Source organism: Idiotropiscis lumnitzeri, chromosome 13 (assembly GCF_059441095.1).
Source record: "Idiotropiscis lumnitzeri isolate Australia: NSW breed Sydney's pygmy pipehorse chromosome 13, RoL_Ilum_1.0, whole genome shotgun sequence".
NCBI lineage: Eukaryota > Metazoa > Chordata > Actinopteri > Syngnathiformes > Syngnathidae > Idiotropiscis > Idiotropiscis lumnitzeri.
The window spans coordinates 4015821-4034549 of NC_142403.1; the positions used below are offsets into that span (position 1 = coordinate 4015821).

Genomic DNA, 18729 nt, shown 5'->3' on the forward strand with positions numbered 1-18729 from the left:
CTGAATTTGAGAATGTTATGACTAGCGTAAACAGAGGACCCCCTGCAATGGTGTTTTCATTACACTTTCTAAAGTTCGCTGCAAAAAGTAAAATTTTTCTGTACGACATCTGCTTTCATCAGCTCTCAACATGACTCCCTGCCAAATCAAAGTGAGTTAAAGAAATACTCTGAGAAAAAGGACTTGAATCTGTTTTCCTAAAATGAGTGCAACAGAACATTTTCCCAGGGGAGGTTTAAACAGATTCATGAGGACACAAGGGAGGCTGTAGTGCACAAGTGGCTTTATATACAATAAGTATGAGCTGCCAAGAATTGCACCTCAAAATCTGCTTTAGTTACCTTTGAACCATAACATTTGCCAAGGGCCGACTATCAAATCTGCAACATACATTTGTGGTGTGCTCTCACTGCCCTGCCTTGTTTTGGGGCAATCCTTTTTATTTGTCAGAATAATGACAGAATGCATTTCTCTAACATACTGCAAAAGCATTTTTCTCTCAAGAGCTGGGGAAATAGATCATCTCATCATTGATAAATTGCTTTCTTCTTTTGTTTGATGAAAATAATTATAAGGGTGAAATCATATTACATAAATAGAAAATGTCTATTTATTTATTATTTATTTCATTTGTGGTTCTGTTTCTGTTAAAAATTGAGTATCAAAATGATGTAAAAATAAATAATGGAAGTATGATGTATTTTTCGATAGGAATAAGAACACAAATTGAATCACGTATTTTTGGACTAATGTAACTAATTAACTCACTTGTACGTAGTTCGCATTTTGTTTTTAATCTAATATTTTTTAAGTAAATGCTGAGGGTACGGCTGGTTTGTGCTGACTGATAATTCGGACGATGCCGAGCGACAATGACGACTATTTTGTCACCGCCCCCCAAGTCAGGCGAATGTATTACTACACCATCGGTGACTGCCTCGCAGCAAGTAAAGATAAAATATATTCTTTCAGGGCTTCCTGATCATGTTTTGGCACTTGGTACATTTTGCCGTTGGCTAATGGAGCATCGTAAATTAAGTGCGTAGGTCAATTATAAGGTCTATATATTGGCAACAATTGGGCTCCATCTTTAAAAAAAAAAAAGTTCAAGATCAAGAGTTTCCATTGGGACGATTCTTATATACTTTATTTATCTTCATTTAGTAGTATTATGGGTCGCTTCATCATTTCCAGCAGGGCTTACGAACATGGTGCCAAAGGGAACCAATAGCCCCCAAAGTACACACAAATGCTGGGACTGTGCTTTCCAGCAAATGTGGTAGAGTGAATTGAAAATGTAAATATTTAAATGTGAAGACTTGCCAAAATTTATAGAAAGATAATTGCATATTCATATTTATCTGTTCCTTACCTTATTAAATTATAAATATTGTGACGGAGTGTGTAATAACAACATAATTAAAGGTAATTTGAGCAAATGTGGTATTTCCCTAGTGTGTTTCAAACTGCTATCTTTTTGCATGAATCAGTACCCAACTAGTATCCGATCTGGTCTTCTCGTCCCGATATTTCTACTGACTAATGAGAAAGTGGATGGACTTATAATCTCTCCACTGAACCAATATTTTACCAGGCAACTTTACCGCTTGTCTGGTAGTCCGTTTACCGCTGCTTCCTTCCCTCCCTCTCCCTGTTTGTCTGTGTGCGCGGGGGTGTGCGTGCGTGTGTGTGCGTGTGTGATAGAGAACACAGACAAACACACACACACAACTTGAAGTATTCGCCATTCCCTCATGGGTGTTGTACAACCTCAGCTCATTGATTAACAGCCTGTGTCCCTCAACTGACATGTAGCGTTCTTTAGCTTTTTAGCGGATCACAACAATGCAGAGGGTAATCTATTTCCTGTCTTATTTCTCCGCCATTTGTTCTACTCACCTCAATTCCTTCAGTCTACCATTTTTCTCTGTCCTTTTGGGATGTCCCGTGGATGTATTCAGAAGATGATGCGTGTGTGTTTGTGCGTGCGTGTGTATGAAAAATACACACCTCCTGAAAAATAATAGGTCTGAAATGTAGTAGGCCTAAGCATTGATAAAGTCTCCATCTGAAATGACTGAACAGAAAATAATTTTTTAATCATCTGAAATTGTGTTGTCAGTTGCCTTTCTTTTTTTGTACTCTTTCTCAAACTTGAAGTCAGGTCAGAATGAATTTGTTAAAGCAAAGTGTTTGTAATGTGGGATAGTTGGGGACTGTGTTCTTTTGCTTTTACTCAACTAACACATTTATATTAGTTTGGGATATTGTATAATTTGAGCATGTTTGAGTGCCAATATTATATCCAAAAGAAAATGGCCCATTTTTAGTTTTTTTTCATTTACTCCCCTCAAGTTTAAAGACTGGAATACTATATTTAATATGAGGTCAAATTCAAATGTCATCCTTCTTTATGGATCTGAAGCAGAAAGCCCAGCCACTTCCCTTGCCTGCCCGTCTGTCTGTCCATAGTTGACTCTTATAATGTAAAACAGACTTTAACGAGTACTTAAATCACAGAGAACACAATGTTAGGTATTTTTTGCTTAAATGGTAATGCTCATACTAATGTTAATACATTACTGCGCGCATACTCTATCACTACTCAGGGATGGTTCGTTAACATCTTGATAACCTATATCTAACGTAAATTATACTTTTATAACCACAAGTCCTGCAAACACATGTAGAATAAAAAAAAATAATAATCAAAAGCAGAAAAACTCAAACCAGTATTTCATCAGTGACGTTAAGTGCAAGAAGCCCATTAAAACTCTCAAAACGGAATGGTGTTCCTAATGAGGGGGCGCACTTTTTAGATAAGTGCCTACTATTAGATTTTTACCCATACTTGTGTTGCCGCTACCAAAAGCCAAAGTAAATGGTCAAAAGCGCTTTTTGTTTTCTCTTACCAAAAACATGCAATGTCTTGGCAAAATATTTTTGGGTAATTTTTGGACTAAGCAATTGTTTTTCTGTATTTACTGCTTGAGTCACAATGGGACTCTAACACTGCCCAGGGATTCAAATAGTCCTGTTCAAATATTTTGTATCACCATGCATCATTTGCCTTGAACCAGAAAGCAGAATGCTTTCGAACATATCTTAAATACATTTTGCTAGTGGAAAGCCATCGTCGAGAAAGTTTTGATATTGACTGAGTCTTGCTTTAATGTGAACTTATGCTGTGTTTTACAATATTTTATGTAGCACCAGCCATTATATTTTTTTCTTAAGTAGGTAACTATTGTCTTTTGAAATATCGGATTTGCAAAAAAAAAAAAAAAAAAACCTACTTGGCAATTTTTCTCATTGACTTATTTATTAGGCGACGTCTGTGCTTTATGATAGTGCTATTCTTTACACTTGCATGTTGCCGCTTTTAAAGGTAATAAAGGACCAGAAGTCAATCGACATATCTTCATCAGAAGTGGCAGTGTTCCTTTAACTATTATTATCAGGTCACATATTTTATTTCCTTTTCACGTTCACTTTGTGTGTGTGACAGAATGAGTAAATTTAATGACATGGTTGAAAGCACTGACCTTTACCTTCGTTTAATGATCAAAAGTGATTGTCCTAAATCATGTCCTCATGAGAATGTGGTGAGCACTTACTGTTTGTATAAAATGGTTATTATTCGTAAGTCTGCACAACATAAATGTAGAAAAAAAAAAAAAATCAGCAACATACATTTAACGAATGCCATTTTAGTCTTCTGTTGCTTCACTTAAAATGGTGTTTCTTTGCTTTTGAGCTTTTGTCCATCTGTGACCCACTTGCATTGCTGATCAGGTATTTGATTTTTATACCACCAGTTTTTATTTGAGGTGTTGGTGAAATGAGGCCTTTCCCAGCTGACATTGGGCAGGAGTTAGGTTATTCCATGGGCTGGTTGCCGGTCTATCGCAACTTGGGGTGTTCGATACCACTTTTTACTGTATGTTTGATATATACAATTCCCCCCCAAAAACAATGACAAATCATTTTAAAGAAATACCTATATATCTCAATATAGCATTTCCCTTAAAATTGCATGAAATCAATGGCAGTTCTCTGATATCTTTTTTCCCCATTTGTTAATAAAACACAGTACATATTTTGTATAGAAGACATTAAAATAATACAGATAGATTATTTTCAACAAAACAAGGCCAGGTTGATATAAGTCACATTTGTACAAGTTGTATTTCTAATGGGGGTTAATACTGACATCAAATGATTTTACATTTGCTAAAATAGCCGCAAATTCATAAATATATTCAGACTACCATGCAGTACTCACATTTTAATGACTGTATGTATGATTCTTCTCTACAGCAAAGAAGACATGTGCAACTACAGATTTTGCCTGCAAGAATGGCCAGTGTGTTCCTGCTAGGTGGCGCTGCGATGGGGAGCAGGAGTGTGCAGATGGTTCGGATGAGGCTGACGCAATCTGCAGTAAGTAACAGACATGACCCAATGCCTGTAAAAGAACAATTCCGAAATAGATGAGCAACACAGATGGTGCGGTGACCACGAACATGGTCTGGCTGATTACCTCTCACACACACACACACAAACAAATAATATATTCAAGATGCAAGGATGCCTATTCAGTGGGTGCATAATTTGTTCTCCAAATATAGACAGAAGGTCACGGGTTTATGACCAAATATGGACACGAATTAGCACGCGTCGTAGTTCATCACTAACCAATGCCAACATAGTCGTAAAGTCATTTTCCCATTAAATATTTGAATGGAAAACATTTATAATCAATATAACAGTCAAAACACAGCAGTTGCTGAGCACGTTGTCGTGTGCCGCATGATGCCATATTCTTACGCCGCTGGGCCAATAGGGTTCATTGTGAGTGTTCGCTACCTCCAAAAGTTTTTCGGCACCATCGTATATGCTCAGTAAAACTGAACGTAGAACATTTTGAATTTCAATGAAAAAAAAGAAAATTATAATAAATAATATAATTTAGCACACCAGCAGAGTTCAATTATGAAGCATGGGTCGAGGCATCTATGCAAACTACAACAATAATTCAATAATAATAAAAAAAATAAAAAAAACTCTCTGAAGCGATCCAAATTGAGTATAATTGTTGTAAAGAAACAATAAAAATTTAAAAAGAAAGTCCTTCTCACAACACCCATTCCAATTAAGTTACACAGACACAGATGCTTTCCCTCCAGCACAATGAGATGCTTGTTTGGGTTGCGTGTCCCATTTTTATGCAATCATACTTACCGTGCACACTTCACACTACTTTAGAACATTACTGCATGTTGTTTCTGCTGCTGGAGCACCATGCATGCTTTGCTCATGACAACTGTGAGTGAAAGAAATGTTGACTCTGTTCACACCAAGTTCACACAATGATTACAAAATGATGTCTTTGCTCTGGCTAATTTCATTATTAAAAGGGGGAGTACTCGGATTACATTCTCAACCAACATTCCATTCCCTCAGATATCATTGGTAACATCTTTCTTCTCAGTTTAATCCTGGTTGTAGTCCGGCATTTCTCGGTATAAATAACAACAGCACTTTCAGTCTGGCAGCCTTTGTTCTGTTCTAAGTTGATCACATCCTGTGTAGATAGCCTTTATAATAGGGCATTAATGTAATTAAAGGGCTTCAAGCACATTTCTCCCCTTATGGTCTAATTGAAAAGCTAGCCGCTCATTGCTATAATTATAAAAAAATTAAGGTTGGACTCAGTATCGGTGACAGGTTAGTTAGTACTAATAACATTGCGGTCTGTCGCGTGTGAGAACAATTAGGTTGTAGTGTGTGTTTGCATTGCATTGCCAGTTGTTACATTTTTAGATGGCACTTTAAAGGCAGTAAAACCACTGCGGTACAAAAGACTCTCCATGCACACCAAGTGTTATGGATGATTGTTAATGGCTAGTCTTCTTTTTCTCACCTAAAAAAAAACAGGAAAATATCCCTCTCTCTTTAGAAAGCATACACATAATTATAGAGGATATATAAGTAAATGGAGACATGATTTTTTTTGTCTCAATTCAAACAGATCCAGGTGTCTTGAAATGCTTTCATCAAAATACCCTTTATACACCTTATTTCTAATCTTGCTGAAATAAGCCCAACTCTGACTCTTCCATGTGAGTCAGCCGTCATCCCACCTACATACTGCTGGACCAATGGCAAGTTTGTTTTTCGTTACCAGGACAACCAGACAACTAAAAGGCTCAGCTCATTTTCAGAAATAGACACAAAGTCGGTTTTCCAGAATATGTTTCCTTTAATACATCCATCCATCCATCCATCATCTATACCGCTTCTCCTCACTAGGGTCGCGGGGGGTGCTGGAGCCTATCCCAGCTTCGGGCAGTAGGCGGGGGACACCCTGAACTGGTTGCCAGCCAATTGCAGGGCACACTGAGACAAACAACCATCCGCGCTCACACTCATACCTAGGGGCAATTTAGAGTGTTCAATCAGCCGACAATGCATGTTTTTGGAATGTGAGAGGAAACCGGAGTACCCGGAGGAAACCCACGCAAGCACGGGGAGAACATGCAAACTCCACACAGGATGGCCGGAGCCGGGATCGAACCCACGCCTGATGCTGTCTCTCACTGTGAGGCCATCGTGCTAACCAGTCGGCCACCGTGCCGCCCTCCTTTAATACAATCCAACGTAAATTATTTAATGCCGTGTTCGTATTATTAATCTGATTCAATTAAAATGAAGCAATGGTATTTTTTTTTTTTTAAATGTTGACTGTGGATGCATGTTTAAGGGCGTGATGGACTTTGAATTTGGACAAACTTTCCATTGGCATTTTTGTCTTATTCATATTAATCCACAGATAGATATCCAGAACGGAGCTGAACGTGTCTGTCTGATCACCGAACTTTATGTTGCTGTGACCGCAGGCCAAATGTCTTATTTGCACTTTTTATTAGCATGACTCTCAAACAGGGGATCAAAGACTCTGTGAGTGCATGAGTGTGTGTATGTGGGCATATGCGTGCCAGATACAGCCATCACTTGTCGGCGTGGCCGATCATAAGAAAATATTAATCGCAATTATTTTTATTGATATTGAAATCACAATTAATTAATTAATGGATTTAAAAACTGGGCGGCACGGTGGACGACTGGTAAGCACAATGCCCTCGCAGTGCAGAGGTTGTGGGAGCTCAATGCATGCAACTGTTAGCAAGTTTCTCCCCACAGAAAAAAAAACACAATGCCTGGGGTTTCTTGAAATTTGTGGGTGTAAATCCAAATAAAATATAATCTTCAACATACAACCGGAATTTTTAACTTGCGCCGCTGTTTTGTTCGGAAAACTTACGCTTCAACAACAACGCCATTGTTTGCGACTTCAAGTGATTGACAGGGAAGGAGAGGTGGGATGTGACAAGTTGGGTCAAACCATTCTCAATTGGGGGAGAATCTGGGTTTTTCATGACCTTATATTTTCTGAAACATTTAATTAATTAAAAAATTATTTAAAAATAATTTTTGCATGTTTTTTTAAAATCACGCGTACCTTCTGGAGTCCTTCAAGAACCCCCACGAATACGTGTATTCCCATTTGAGAACCGCTGGACGAGACAGACTCATTAAACTACAAATATTGCCATTAAAACTTTAAGAATTATGTAATTAATGACATATTAATGGAATGTGACACAATCCTATTTAAATTAAAAAAGTACAACATATCAATTACTTCATTGACATGCCAACTTATTTGGCATTTTTTTGTTTTTAATGTCCCACAAGTGGCTGACTTATTAAGTGGTGACTGCTGGTCCAACCTCCTTTTCTACATCATCCAAAAATGTATCTTTCATTAGTTTAATTCTGTACTCTTTTTATATCATCATTGTCCCATAACGGGCGCTATAACACTAAAGTCAGGCCCTGTATTCCATTTCTTTTATCATTCTCACCTTTAACTCAGGGACAGTGGTAAACATCTCTCCATCACATCATCATGTTGTATTTATGTCTCTCCTTTTAGTCCTTTCCGTATCACTGTAAGGACAACACTTTGTGATCTAAGTTCAGCTTAAGTAAGGCCTTTTATTGAATTGATTTGCCAGGGAAGTGGCCGATGTGCAGATCCCTGCAACCTCTGGTGACTACTGATTAACTAGAGACCTGCGGTGATGCCTCTGAAAACAACACAGATACAAGCACAGGCTCACTTACAGACACACACACTGTAATTATACGTCGGAAAAACAATCTGGGTTTGGAAGACGGTTGCTCGTAATCCATCCCTTCGTCATGAGTGCTTCATTTTAACACAGTTGAACCTTTGAAATCAAATGCATCTAAAGAGGTTCAATTTGGAAATCAAGAAAATGTCAGGGTTGAGGAAGGTGAGGACCCAAACGCAGGGAAGCCAGGCAGGGGTAACTTAAAGGGCATTTATTAAACAGAAAACTAAGGCAAACAAGGAACTTGGAAAAACTTAACGACAGGAAACCAACTACAGGGAGAGGCGACAGGAACTGGCGACAGGAACTGGCAACAGGGAAAGGCAACCGGGACAAGCGACAGGGACAAGCGACAGGGACAAGCGACAGGGACAAGCGACAGTGGAAATGCCAATGAACCAACAAGAACTGAAAGCAACCAGGGAACTAAATACACACAAATTGACGAGACAACGAGGAGCACCTGGACAAGACATGGAGGGTTGGAAGGACCGGATTGGTTGACACTAGGGCTTGGGTAAACGAGCACAGGTGGACACAATAGACAAGACGAGACAAGACACATATACAAGGCCAAAACATGAAACCAAATACTAAACCAAAAATAACAAATACAAATCATGACAGTACCCCCCCCTTAAGGGACGGATCCCAGACGTCCCAAACACAAACAAAAGAAAATTGTCCAAAATCAGGGTGGGCGGAAGGGGGCCAGGAGGCGGGACCACAGTCCGCGATCAAGGCTGGTCAGGCGGGCGTCCGGGAGGCCAGACCAGCGAGTCCAGCCGTGGCCCTTCAGGCGGCCGTCCGGGAAACCAGACCAGGGAGTCTAGCCGTGGCCATTCAGGCGGGCGTCCGGGAGGACAGACGCATAAGTCCAAGGGCGGCCATTCAGGCGGACGTCCAGGATGACCCGAACACTGCATGGAGTCCGCTGACGAGGCTGAGACGAGACGCGGCGGCTGGACGCCGGATGCAGCCGAGACCGGAGCTTGGAGCAGCGACGGGGCGGGCGCAGCCGAGGCAGGCACTTGGAGCGGCGGCTGGTCGTCGAGTCCCGCCGAAAAAGGAGCTTGGGGCGACGGCGGATCGTCGAGCACCGCCGAGGCAGCGACGGGAAGCGACGGCGTGTCCTCGGGCGCCGCCGGGACAGGGAAGTGGGGTGGCGGCGGGCCGTCTGGCACCGCCGAGGCCGGGATTTGGAGCGGCGGCGGGCCGGGCGCAGCGGGGACAGGGACTGGTGGCGGACGCAGAACGTGCTCCGCCGGAACAGGGACTTGTGGCGGACGCAGAACGTGCTCAGCCGGAACAGGGACTTGTGGCGGACGCGTGGCGTGCTCCGCCGGAACCGGGACTGGTGGCGGACGCAGGACGTGCTCCGCCGGAACAGGGACTTGTGGCAGACGCAGGACGTGCTCCGCCGGAAGAGGGACTTGTGGCGGACGCAGGGCATGCTCCGCCGGAACAGGGACTGGTGGCGGAAGCAGGACGTGCTCCGCCGGAACAGGGACTGGTGGCGGACGCAGGACGTGCTCCGCCGGAACAGGGACTGGTGGCGGACGCAGGGCGTGCTCCGCCGGACCAGGGACTTGTGGCGGACGCAGGGCGTGCTCCGCCGGAACAGGGACTGGTGGCGGACGCAGAACGTGCTCCGCCGGAATAGGGACTTGTGGCGGACGCAGAACGTGCTCCGCTGGAACAGGGACTTGTGGCGGACGCGTGGCGTGCTCCGCCGGGACTGGTGGCGGACGCAGGACGTGCTCCGCCGGAACAGGGACTTGTGGCGGACGCAGGACGTGCTCCGCCGGAACAGGGACTTGAAGCGCTGGCGAGGCGCCGGAACGGGGGTCAGCAGCTCTCGGGAGGCCAGAACGGGCCCCAGCAGCTCGGGGGGAACCGGGACGGGGCTTATCAGCTGGCGGGGAGCCGGAACGGGACTCATCCGCTGGCGGGGAGCCGGAACGGGGCTCATCCGCTGGCGGGGAGCCGGAACGGGGCTCATCCGCTGGCGGGGAGCCGGAACGGGGCTCAGCAGCTGGCGGGGAGCCGGGACGGGGCTCAGCAGCTGGCGGTGAGCCCGAGTGGGACTCTGGAGGCTGCGTGGTTTGCTGCAGCTGGCGAGGAGCCGGGACGGGACGCTGCAGCTGGCGAGGAGCCGGGACGGGAGGCTCCAGCTGGCGAGGAGCCGGGACGGGAGGCTCCAGCTGGCGAGGAGCCGGGACGGGAGGCCCCAGCTGGCGAGGAGCCGGGACGGGAGGCTTCAGCTGGCAAGGAGCCGGGACGGGAGGCTGCAGCTGGCAAGGAGCCGGGACGGGAGGCTGCAGCTGGCAAGGAGCCGGGAGGGGACGCTGCAGCTGGCGAGGAGCCGGGAGGGGACGCTGCAGCTGGCAAGGAGCCGGGACGGGACGCTGCAGCTGGCGAGGAGCCGGGACGGGACGCTGCAGCTGGCGCGGAGCCGGGACGGGACGCTGCAGCTGGCGAGGAGCCGGGACGGGACGCTGCAGCTGGCGAGGAGCCGGGACGGGACGCTGCAGCTGGCGAGGGGCCGGCACTGGAGGCTGCAGCTCGTGAGGAGCTGGGTCGGGGGCCGGATCCCTATCAGCCTGCCGCCATAGGGATTCAGGGGAACGGGAGACGCGAAGGACACGAGGGACCGGGACTACAGGGGCTGGTGAACGTGCGCTACAAAACGTGGGTCGAACGGAAGGTGGTGCAGAAACCGACTGTGGACGAGGTACAGAAACAGACGGACGAAGTGAACTAAGTGAATTGGAAAAACGTGACTCAGGGTGTAACAAGTGGGTGCTATTACGAGAGGTGGCAGATCCTTTACTCGGGCGCCGTCGTTGACCACCTCGCGGAGGTCCAGGATAGATGGCCAACCGGGTGCCCAAGTAAAGGTCTGATGGGTGTGATTCAGGTGTGGACTCAAAGGACTCGAAAGGAAACCGTGACAAAAACTGACTGGGAGAAGAAAACTCATGAGAAAAATCAAAATCTGGGTCAAACTCGGAATCAGACAACTGAAAATAGGGGTCATCATCTAAATCTGAATTAACAAAAACATGGGGGGACAAAATGGTGTCGTAATCAAAGATGTTAACACAAGACGAAGAAGAGTGGCAAACTGGCTTGGCGGAACATATGGAACTCACACGAAGGGGTTGGTCGGCAGGCTGAGGGAGGTACCAGCTTGGGCGGCGACGGCGAACTCGTCGCCGTGAGCTTCCTGCTGGGTCCAGTATGGGTTGGTTCATTCTGTCAGGGTTGAGGAAGGTGAGGACCCAAACGCAGGGAAGCCAGGCAGGGGTAACTTAAAGGGCATTTATTAAACAGAAAACTAAGGCAAACAAGGAACTTGGAAAAACTTAACGACAGGAAACCAACTACAGGGAGAGGCGACAGGAACTGGCGACAGGAACTGGCAACAGGGAAAGGCAACCGGGACAAGCGACAGGGACAAGCGACAGGGACAAGCGACAGGGACAAGCGACAGTGGAAATGCCAATGAACCAACAAGAACTGAAAGCAACCAGGGAACTAAATACACACAAATTGACGAGACAACGAGGAGCACCTGGACAAGACATGGAGGGTTGGAAGGACCGGATTGGTTGACACTAGGGCTTGGGTAAACGAGCACAGGTGGACACAATAGACAAGACGAGACAAGACACATATACAAGGCCAAAACATGAAACCAAATACTAAACCAAAAATAACAAATACAAATCATGACAGAAAATCCGTTAAAAAAGAACTGTCTACCAGTAAAGGTAAAAGGAAAATGACTATATAATAATCTTAAAACCATAAGCGGAACTACTCATGTCTGGATTTTGGCGTTTTACTGGATCATAGAACAGACTCACAATTTTTTTTTAAACAGATTTTTTAAATGTGAGTGACCCCCACAAATGATGTGGAATATATTGCCACGTGTTCTTTCTGCTCTTGTGGTTTACGGCATACTCGAGAGGACAAACAATGCCCACATATACCACATACTGTAGTGTAGTGATACCTCCCCCAATTATTGTTAGTCTTCGACCCCCAAATCGGATCTTCCGTAGTACCAAGACTGACCTGTGGGATGCATCATGACACTACATGTCATCGAGACTGCAGTAAAGTATAAAGAAAGAGCACAAGTGGAAAAGAAAGAGAGGACTGTTAGCTTGTTCACAAATATTAGTGTACAGTGGTGCCTTGAAATTCAAGCTACCGATCTTACGATTGTTACGAGCCATCAATTGACTGATTGATTGTCAGGTATTGTCGTGGAGCAGGACGACACACCGATTGCTGGGTGGACTGAACACAGTAATTAACAAAAACACTAGTCGATGTTTTGTGGAAAATTCTAAATCAGACAGCAACACTTGTGAACAAAAACAATGACCAGAAAAATTCTTGAGACGACAATTGCAATGACTTGACAATGATTGAACGAGGGCACTAAATACAAACTGACAAGACAATGACAAACACCTGAACGAGACACAAGTGGCTGAGGGATGATAAGCGGAGACGGATATTTTAAACTAACGACTCACTCAAAGGAATACAAGGCAAACAAAATGAATTTAAACAAAAAAACAACTGACAACAAATACCATGTCACTTTGAGCTTTTTATTGCCATGACAAACTGACATAAAGAAAATGATATGTTGTGTTATTGAAACAACCACACAGCCTGCATCAAGCATACAATTCGCAGTTGCTAAAAAATTACCTTTGGTATGGTGGTGTTGCTTAACTTTAAATAATGGACATGGACGGTCAATAAAGCATTTTGCACAATGCAGGTATTTATTTTTGCAAAAAAACAAAACAGTACAAAAAAACAACTAATGTTAGTGCCACCCTGATGATCTGGGAGAATTGAGACATCTCAATGAACCGTATTTCTGTCTTTCTGTCTTATACTGCAGCTAGGTGAGCAAGACACACAATGCGCATTGCAGAAGGAAGTGCGACCAAACTGTTGAATTATTTTTAATTCTGTTTAATTATGTCTTTACTTGATGCTTTTATTACTTACAATATTATAAAGTGCTTTGTTTAAAAAAAAAAAAAACTTAATTTCAATTGGGAAGGATGATGCAAATGTTTTGAGTTGTGAGTGGGGTGAAGGAACATATTATAGTTGTATCTCAAGGCAACACTGTGTTCTGGGTTGAACAAAAGGAATGGCAACAAACTTTAAGTTCGCTTCCATGTATTATGTGTGACAATCAATGCTGGCTGGAGTGGTACTCATGCGACATTGTGAGAGTGTGTGCGTGTGTGTGTTTGGGTCTGTCAAACTCTACAAGGGGATTAACCTGAGCTTTTCTCGCCGAGCAATTCTTCTCAATAAACAGGTTCAAGTTTATTGAATTGCACCACCAGGCACCCAGCTGACCTTCTCTTACATTTTGAGCTGGCTTGAGATTTTCCAACGACTATTCAAAACTTTTGGTGTGGACTGGAAACTGTTCACTTCTTCTTACACTGTGATTTGCAGAACTGCTTATGAACTTGAAATGGTCTTACAATGGAACCTTGAATGGATTCTAGATGGACAGAAAATAGTGTCCAGTCCACTCTCAATCGCCCCTTCGTGCAATAGCTGTGCACTATGGCACAATCAACAAAGATCGGCCAAGTCTTCATTCATCAGAATGGACCTGGCGATGTGCGCACAGCTTACAATTTTTATTAAAATAGGCTTCACTATTTCAACCCCGGGTTTGTACGAAATTATGAATATGATATATTTCAACAAATGAAACTACTTAATAAATCTTTCTTATAATAAACAATATCAAGTCTAAGATATTGCAGCATACAAGATATATATGTAGTTCACAATGCTGTGGTCAGCAGAACCAGGTGAATGTTTTTGAGTTAATTTTACTAGTTTATTAAATTTAAAAAAAGCCACTCAAGGGCCGTTACTGTTTACTTTTTCACATAGCTCATTTCATACACAAGGTTACGCAATGTGATTGAGAATCGGACCGACAACCTCCAGCTTCTGAGACCGCTGCTCTATACCTGAGCCTTGACTCATCAACTTAGGTGAGTTTATTGCTGGTATCTCCAAAAGGAGGCCAAAAACTATGTCGTTTTGGAGGATTCCGAGGTTTGGACCTCACCCCAATAATGTACTATACCAGTGGCGTGGCTAAGGTGGAGAGTGGCCGTCTTCCAACGTTGAGGTTATATACTGTAAATCAGTAATAAATAAGACAAACTAAAGTTCAGATTTCAGCAATAATTCAAACGAATGTTTGGCTTAACCAACTTTTCATATTTCACGAAACATATGTAACGCTCTGAACTGCACTTTTTAAACACTGTGGTTATCTAGACCGTGTAAGAATACATAATCATGACACAATTGTATCTGCTCATATGTCATAACATCATCTGATTTCAAAGACTGATAAGAACCAGCAGCATTACAAGTGGCAGCGGCTGAAGCAACGTAACACCTCCTCAATTAAATGAGGAGTACATCATTTCGTCGTCTCTTTCATTAATGAAACCGGACAATTGAACGTCTGACCACTTACAAACAAATGTATCCTCTTAATTTGTGACTGAGGACAACTTTGCAGGGGGCTGCCATTTTCACATCATTTGACTCTGATGCATTTTGATTGGTCACTGCTCAAGTAGTTTCACATGGTGTGGCTTTTATTTTGACTCCGTAAGGTGAAAAGGAGCATGTCAGATGTTTGCCTTCAGGTCTTGCATGGCAAGTGTTACTTCGCCTCCACTCCACTCACAATGACCAGTCAAATTGCAGCCTTGGAAATGATCAAATTGCGTTTTATCCTTTCACAATTATATTGCAAATGCAATTAATTGTTCAGCCCTATTACAAAGTGAGTGCCAACTGACACACAATAAGTAACCCTATTTCCTTCCTGCAGCTGGAAGTGATGTGTGATTTGTAGTTGTAACAGCAACTTAAATTTATATAACATGCACGTCCCACTCAAGTTATTATTTAAAAATTGGATATGAACTTGGGCTTATACATTTATAGCGCTTTTCCACCGACAAAGCTCTCAAAGCGCTTCACACTGACTCCTCATTCACCTGCTGATGACGCAACATCCCGAGAAATTGAAAATGACTGCAAACTGTCACTGTTAAAAATGAACGTCGTGTTCTGGTTGTTGTTGTTAACAGTGTTGTAGAACTACACTGCATGCTACATATCTTATTTTGCTACATATCTTTAGAACTGCTCTCCTGGTGTGATGAAGTGCAATCCTCCACCACGGAACCTCCTTCTTTAGTTTGCATTGAAGATAAACTGCTGCACCACCCACTAAATAAGAATGTGCTCATACACCGTTTGTATTGGTTTGAAGTAGCACAGATCAACATTTGAAAGCATTTACGTCTCATTATTTTGTGCTGATTAGCTAGAAAAAGATCTTCGTTCAATTCAGAATCTGCTTGTTGAAAATCATAACATCCCATTATGTAGACTTCCTTTAAAAAAAATATGTCATTGATCCTGACTGTGTGTCCCATTCCTGCGTATGTGACAGCTTTTGGATGCATTCAGACTGCAAGCATATCTGATATCAATCAGTCTGAAAAAGGCTTTAGATTTATTGAACTGCTTCGATTTTGGTAAATTGCTTTTTTGCTAAATTGCTAAAACCCTTTACAGTGTTGTAGTCCCGCAATTAAAACATGCATGTGTTCCCAGTTGTGCAAGTTCACTGGCTGGGTAATGCATCAATGAGTTTCCCGCAATTACATGCATATTAATTGAATTCAATAACAAAATATTCCAGATATGTAATTATTAGCTCCAATTTCAACACATCACATGACATTTTTGTACATCTGTGGTTTGTTAACCAATGACCCAATAACCCTCACTCGCGCTCCGCTACCGTCGTTTCCTCATATCCATGTGTAGGGGAAGGGATTTCCCATCCATGTGGGTTTGAGAGAGAGAGAGACAATAGGATGGTCAGCATCTAAAGAATGGAGGAGCAAGTTTGCATTACTTAATTATTTTTAAATATAAACGGGAAGGAACCAGTGAGTTGCATTGTCTGATGGGTTCAATTTCATGCATGAGGCTGTGGCAAGCATAATTTCCCAGGTGGCCTTTTGTTCTCTCTCTCTCTCTCACTCTCTCTCTCTCTCTCTCTCACTCTGTCACTCTCTCTCTCACTCTCTCTCTCTCTCTCTCTCTCTCTCTCTCTCTCTATCTATCTATCCATCTATCCATCTCCCACTCATTCAATCTCACTCTCACTCACTCTTTGTTTGAAGGGTAATATACCTCTACCAACGTACATAGTTTTTAGGACTCTTGCCTTAAACTTTGGCCAGTGAGTGTGAGTTGTCTATCTCATCCAAAGTGACTGAATTCTGACAGGCACTACGTTTGGATGCGCATGTGCATCTGATATCTAACTCATGAATTATGGATGATTCAGTAATGATTTCTGTGTCAGTATGAAGACAAACAATAAAGGTCTCTCTCCCTGCCAACTCACTCACTCATTCTCTCACTCTCCTTCTCTGCCTCTTTCACACACTCTCATTATAACTCATAACTCATAATATTAAGCTTTCATCTACACTTTTCTGCACTTATCGGATTCATCTCTTGGGTAATCGTGATAATTTGCAGTGTTTCTGCCCAATGAGCTTTTGTATTTAGTCACAATTTCCACGTAGTAATAATGAAAAAAGAAATCTTTAGGTGGTCACAATTCAACTTTTATCATTTTTAATCACAAAGCATAATTACTAATGCATGTGAGTGCGTGGATGTGCGTGTGTGTGTGAGTGTGTGTGTATTGTTATATGGATGTATCTATGTCTATTTTTGTGTCTATAAAACTGCTTAATTTACCTATTACCTGATTATAATAGTTTTTTACCTATTTCTGTAATATAAAAAATATATCATTATCATTTACTTAGCAGTAATCGGAATAATCGTCACGTCATAATTCATAATAATGAAAAAAAAAATAATAATAATAATAATAACTCATGAATCAGATTACCTCAAGTGACTTGGTTTGCATTCACGTTTTTTCATTTCAACATCTGCTCTCTCACAGCACTGATTTATCCATCTTACTGCATGACTAGGCTTCAAAACACCAAGTAATGCATATAATCATGAACCATGATTGGATATGAAATGTTGCTAGAATGCTGAATTATGTTGTGGTCGCTCATGGATGTAATTCCAGCCACCTGGCATGTTTTGTTTATTGTCACTTCACTTCGACTTAGTTCTTCTGAGTTCTTTGGGGGTGGCGTTGCTTAGAATCAGAGAACCAGAATGCCCTTTATTGTTATTGTACTCGGTGTACAACGAGATTGGAGAGGGCGTCTCCCAACTCAATGGTTAGAGGTTTGATCCATGGTGGTGATGCTGCATCATCAGTACATATATGAGGTGAAGTGCGAAGCACTTTGAATGCCGAAGGTAGAAAAGCGCTATACAAAGTATACAGCCTGTTTACCATTTGTTCCTCAGCTGGTCAACATTGTATTTACTCTGCATTGTATAAAGGTTCCTCTTTTTTTACCTTACAAATTTTAGCAACACATTGCTTATATTCTGCTGCTGAGATATTTGGCATAATACTTTCAGTATTATTAGGTAAAAACCAGTTAAATCCTGTCAATACTGTTCTTCAAGGTCCGCTGTGCTGTCTGTTTTCCATCTCTCCTTGCTGCAACATATTTAATTCAAATGATCAGATAATAAGCAAGGCCTTCTGAAGTTGGATAATGACCCTGCTCATTTCAATCAGGAACAGGGTTGAAGATCCCCCCTCTATATAATTCAAAACTGTTAATAACAACCTTTTCTATGTTCCTTCCATCCATTATCTGAGCCACTTTTCCTCACGAGTGTCGCGGGCATGCAAGAGATTATCACAGCTAAATTCAGGCAGTCGGCAGGATACAACCTGGACTGGTTGAAAGCCAATCACAGGGCACACAAAGACGAACAACCATCCATACGCGCTCACAAACACACCTAGGGGCAATCCAGGGTGTCCAATCAACCTACCATGAATGTTTTTGAAATGTGGGAGGAAACCGGACTAGCCGGAGGAAACCCACACAGGCACAGAGATAACATGCAAACTCCACACAAGAAGGCCAGAAAAACTTGCCACTTGGAAACTTGCCCCTCTGTACTGTAAGGCCATTGTGGTAACCAGTCGCCCACCGTGCCGCCCCTTGAGAAAATCAGGATAAGATTAGATTTTCTTTAGTAGACATCTCCATAAAATGAGGAGATCGAGGAGTGTCGCTTTATTTCCCCAGAGCCTTTAGACCTCCTCTTGCCTCGCCACACAAGCAATATGAGATGGTATGATGTCATATTTTTTTATTTTTATCTATGTTGTGTTTTGTGCGCATTCGTGTCACACGACAGATGTTTTGTGATCACATTAGAAATTACATTTGTTTTTGTAATGTGAATGAGTACGTTAAAAAAAATAATTTAGATTTAGCAA

The 18729-nt window shown here is 42.7% G+C and overlaps 1 protein-coding gene across 3 annotated transcripts in view; it reads left to right on the forward strand.

Moving 5' to 3' along the window:
* Window positions 1-18729, forward strand: part of lrp8 (low density lipoprotein receptor-related protein 8, apolipoprotein e receptor) — a 167993-nt gene that overhangs the window by 67355 nt on the left and 81909 nt on the right. For all 3 annotated transcript variants that reach the window (XM_088313999.1, XM_088313997.1, XM_088313998.1), the window contains exon 3: window positions 4321-4443. In XM_088313999.1, the coding sequence (XP_088170125.1) occupies window positions 4321-4443 (123 nt within the window). The remainder of the gene's footprint in view (window positions 1-4320; window positions 4444-18729) is intronic.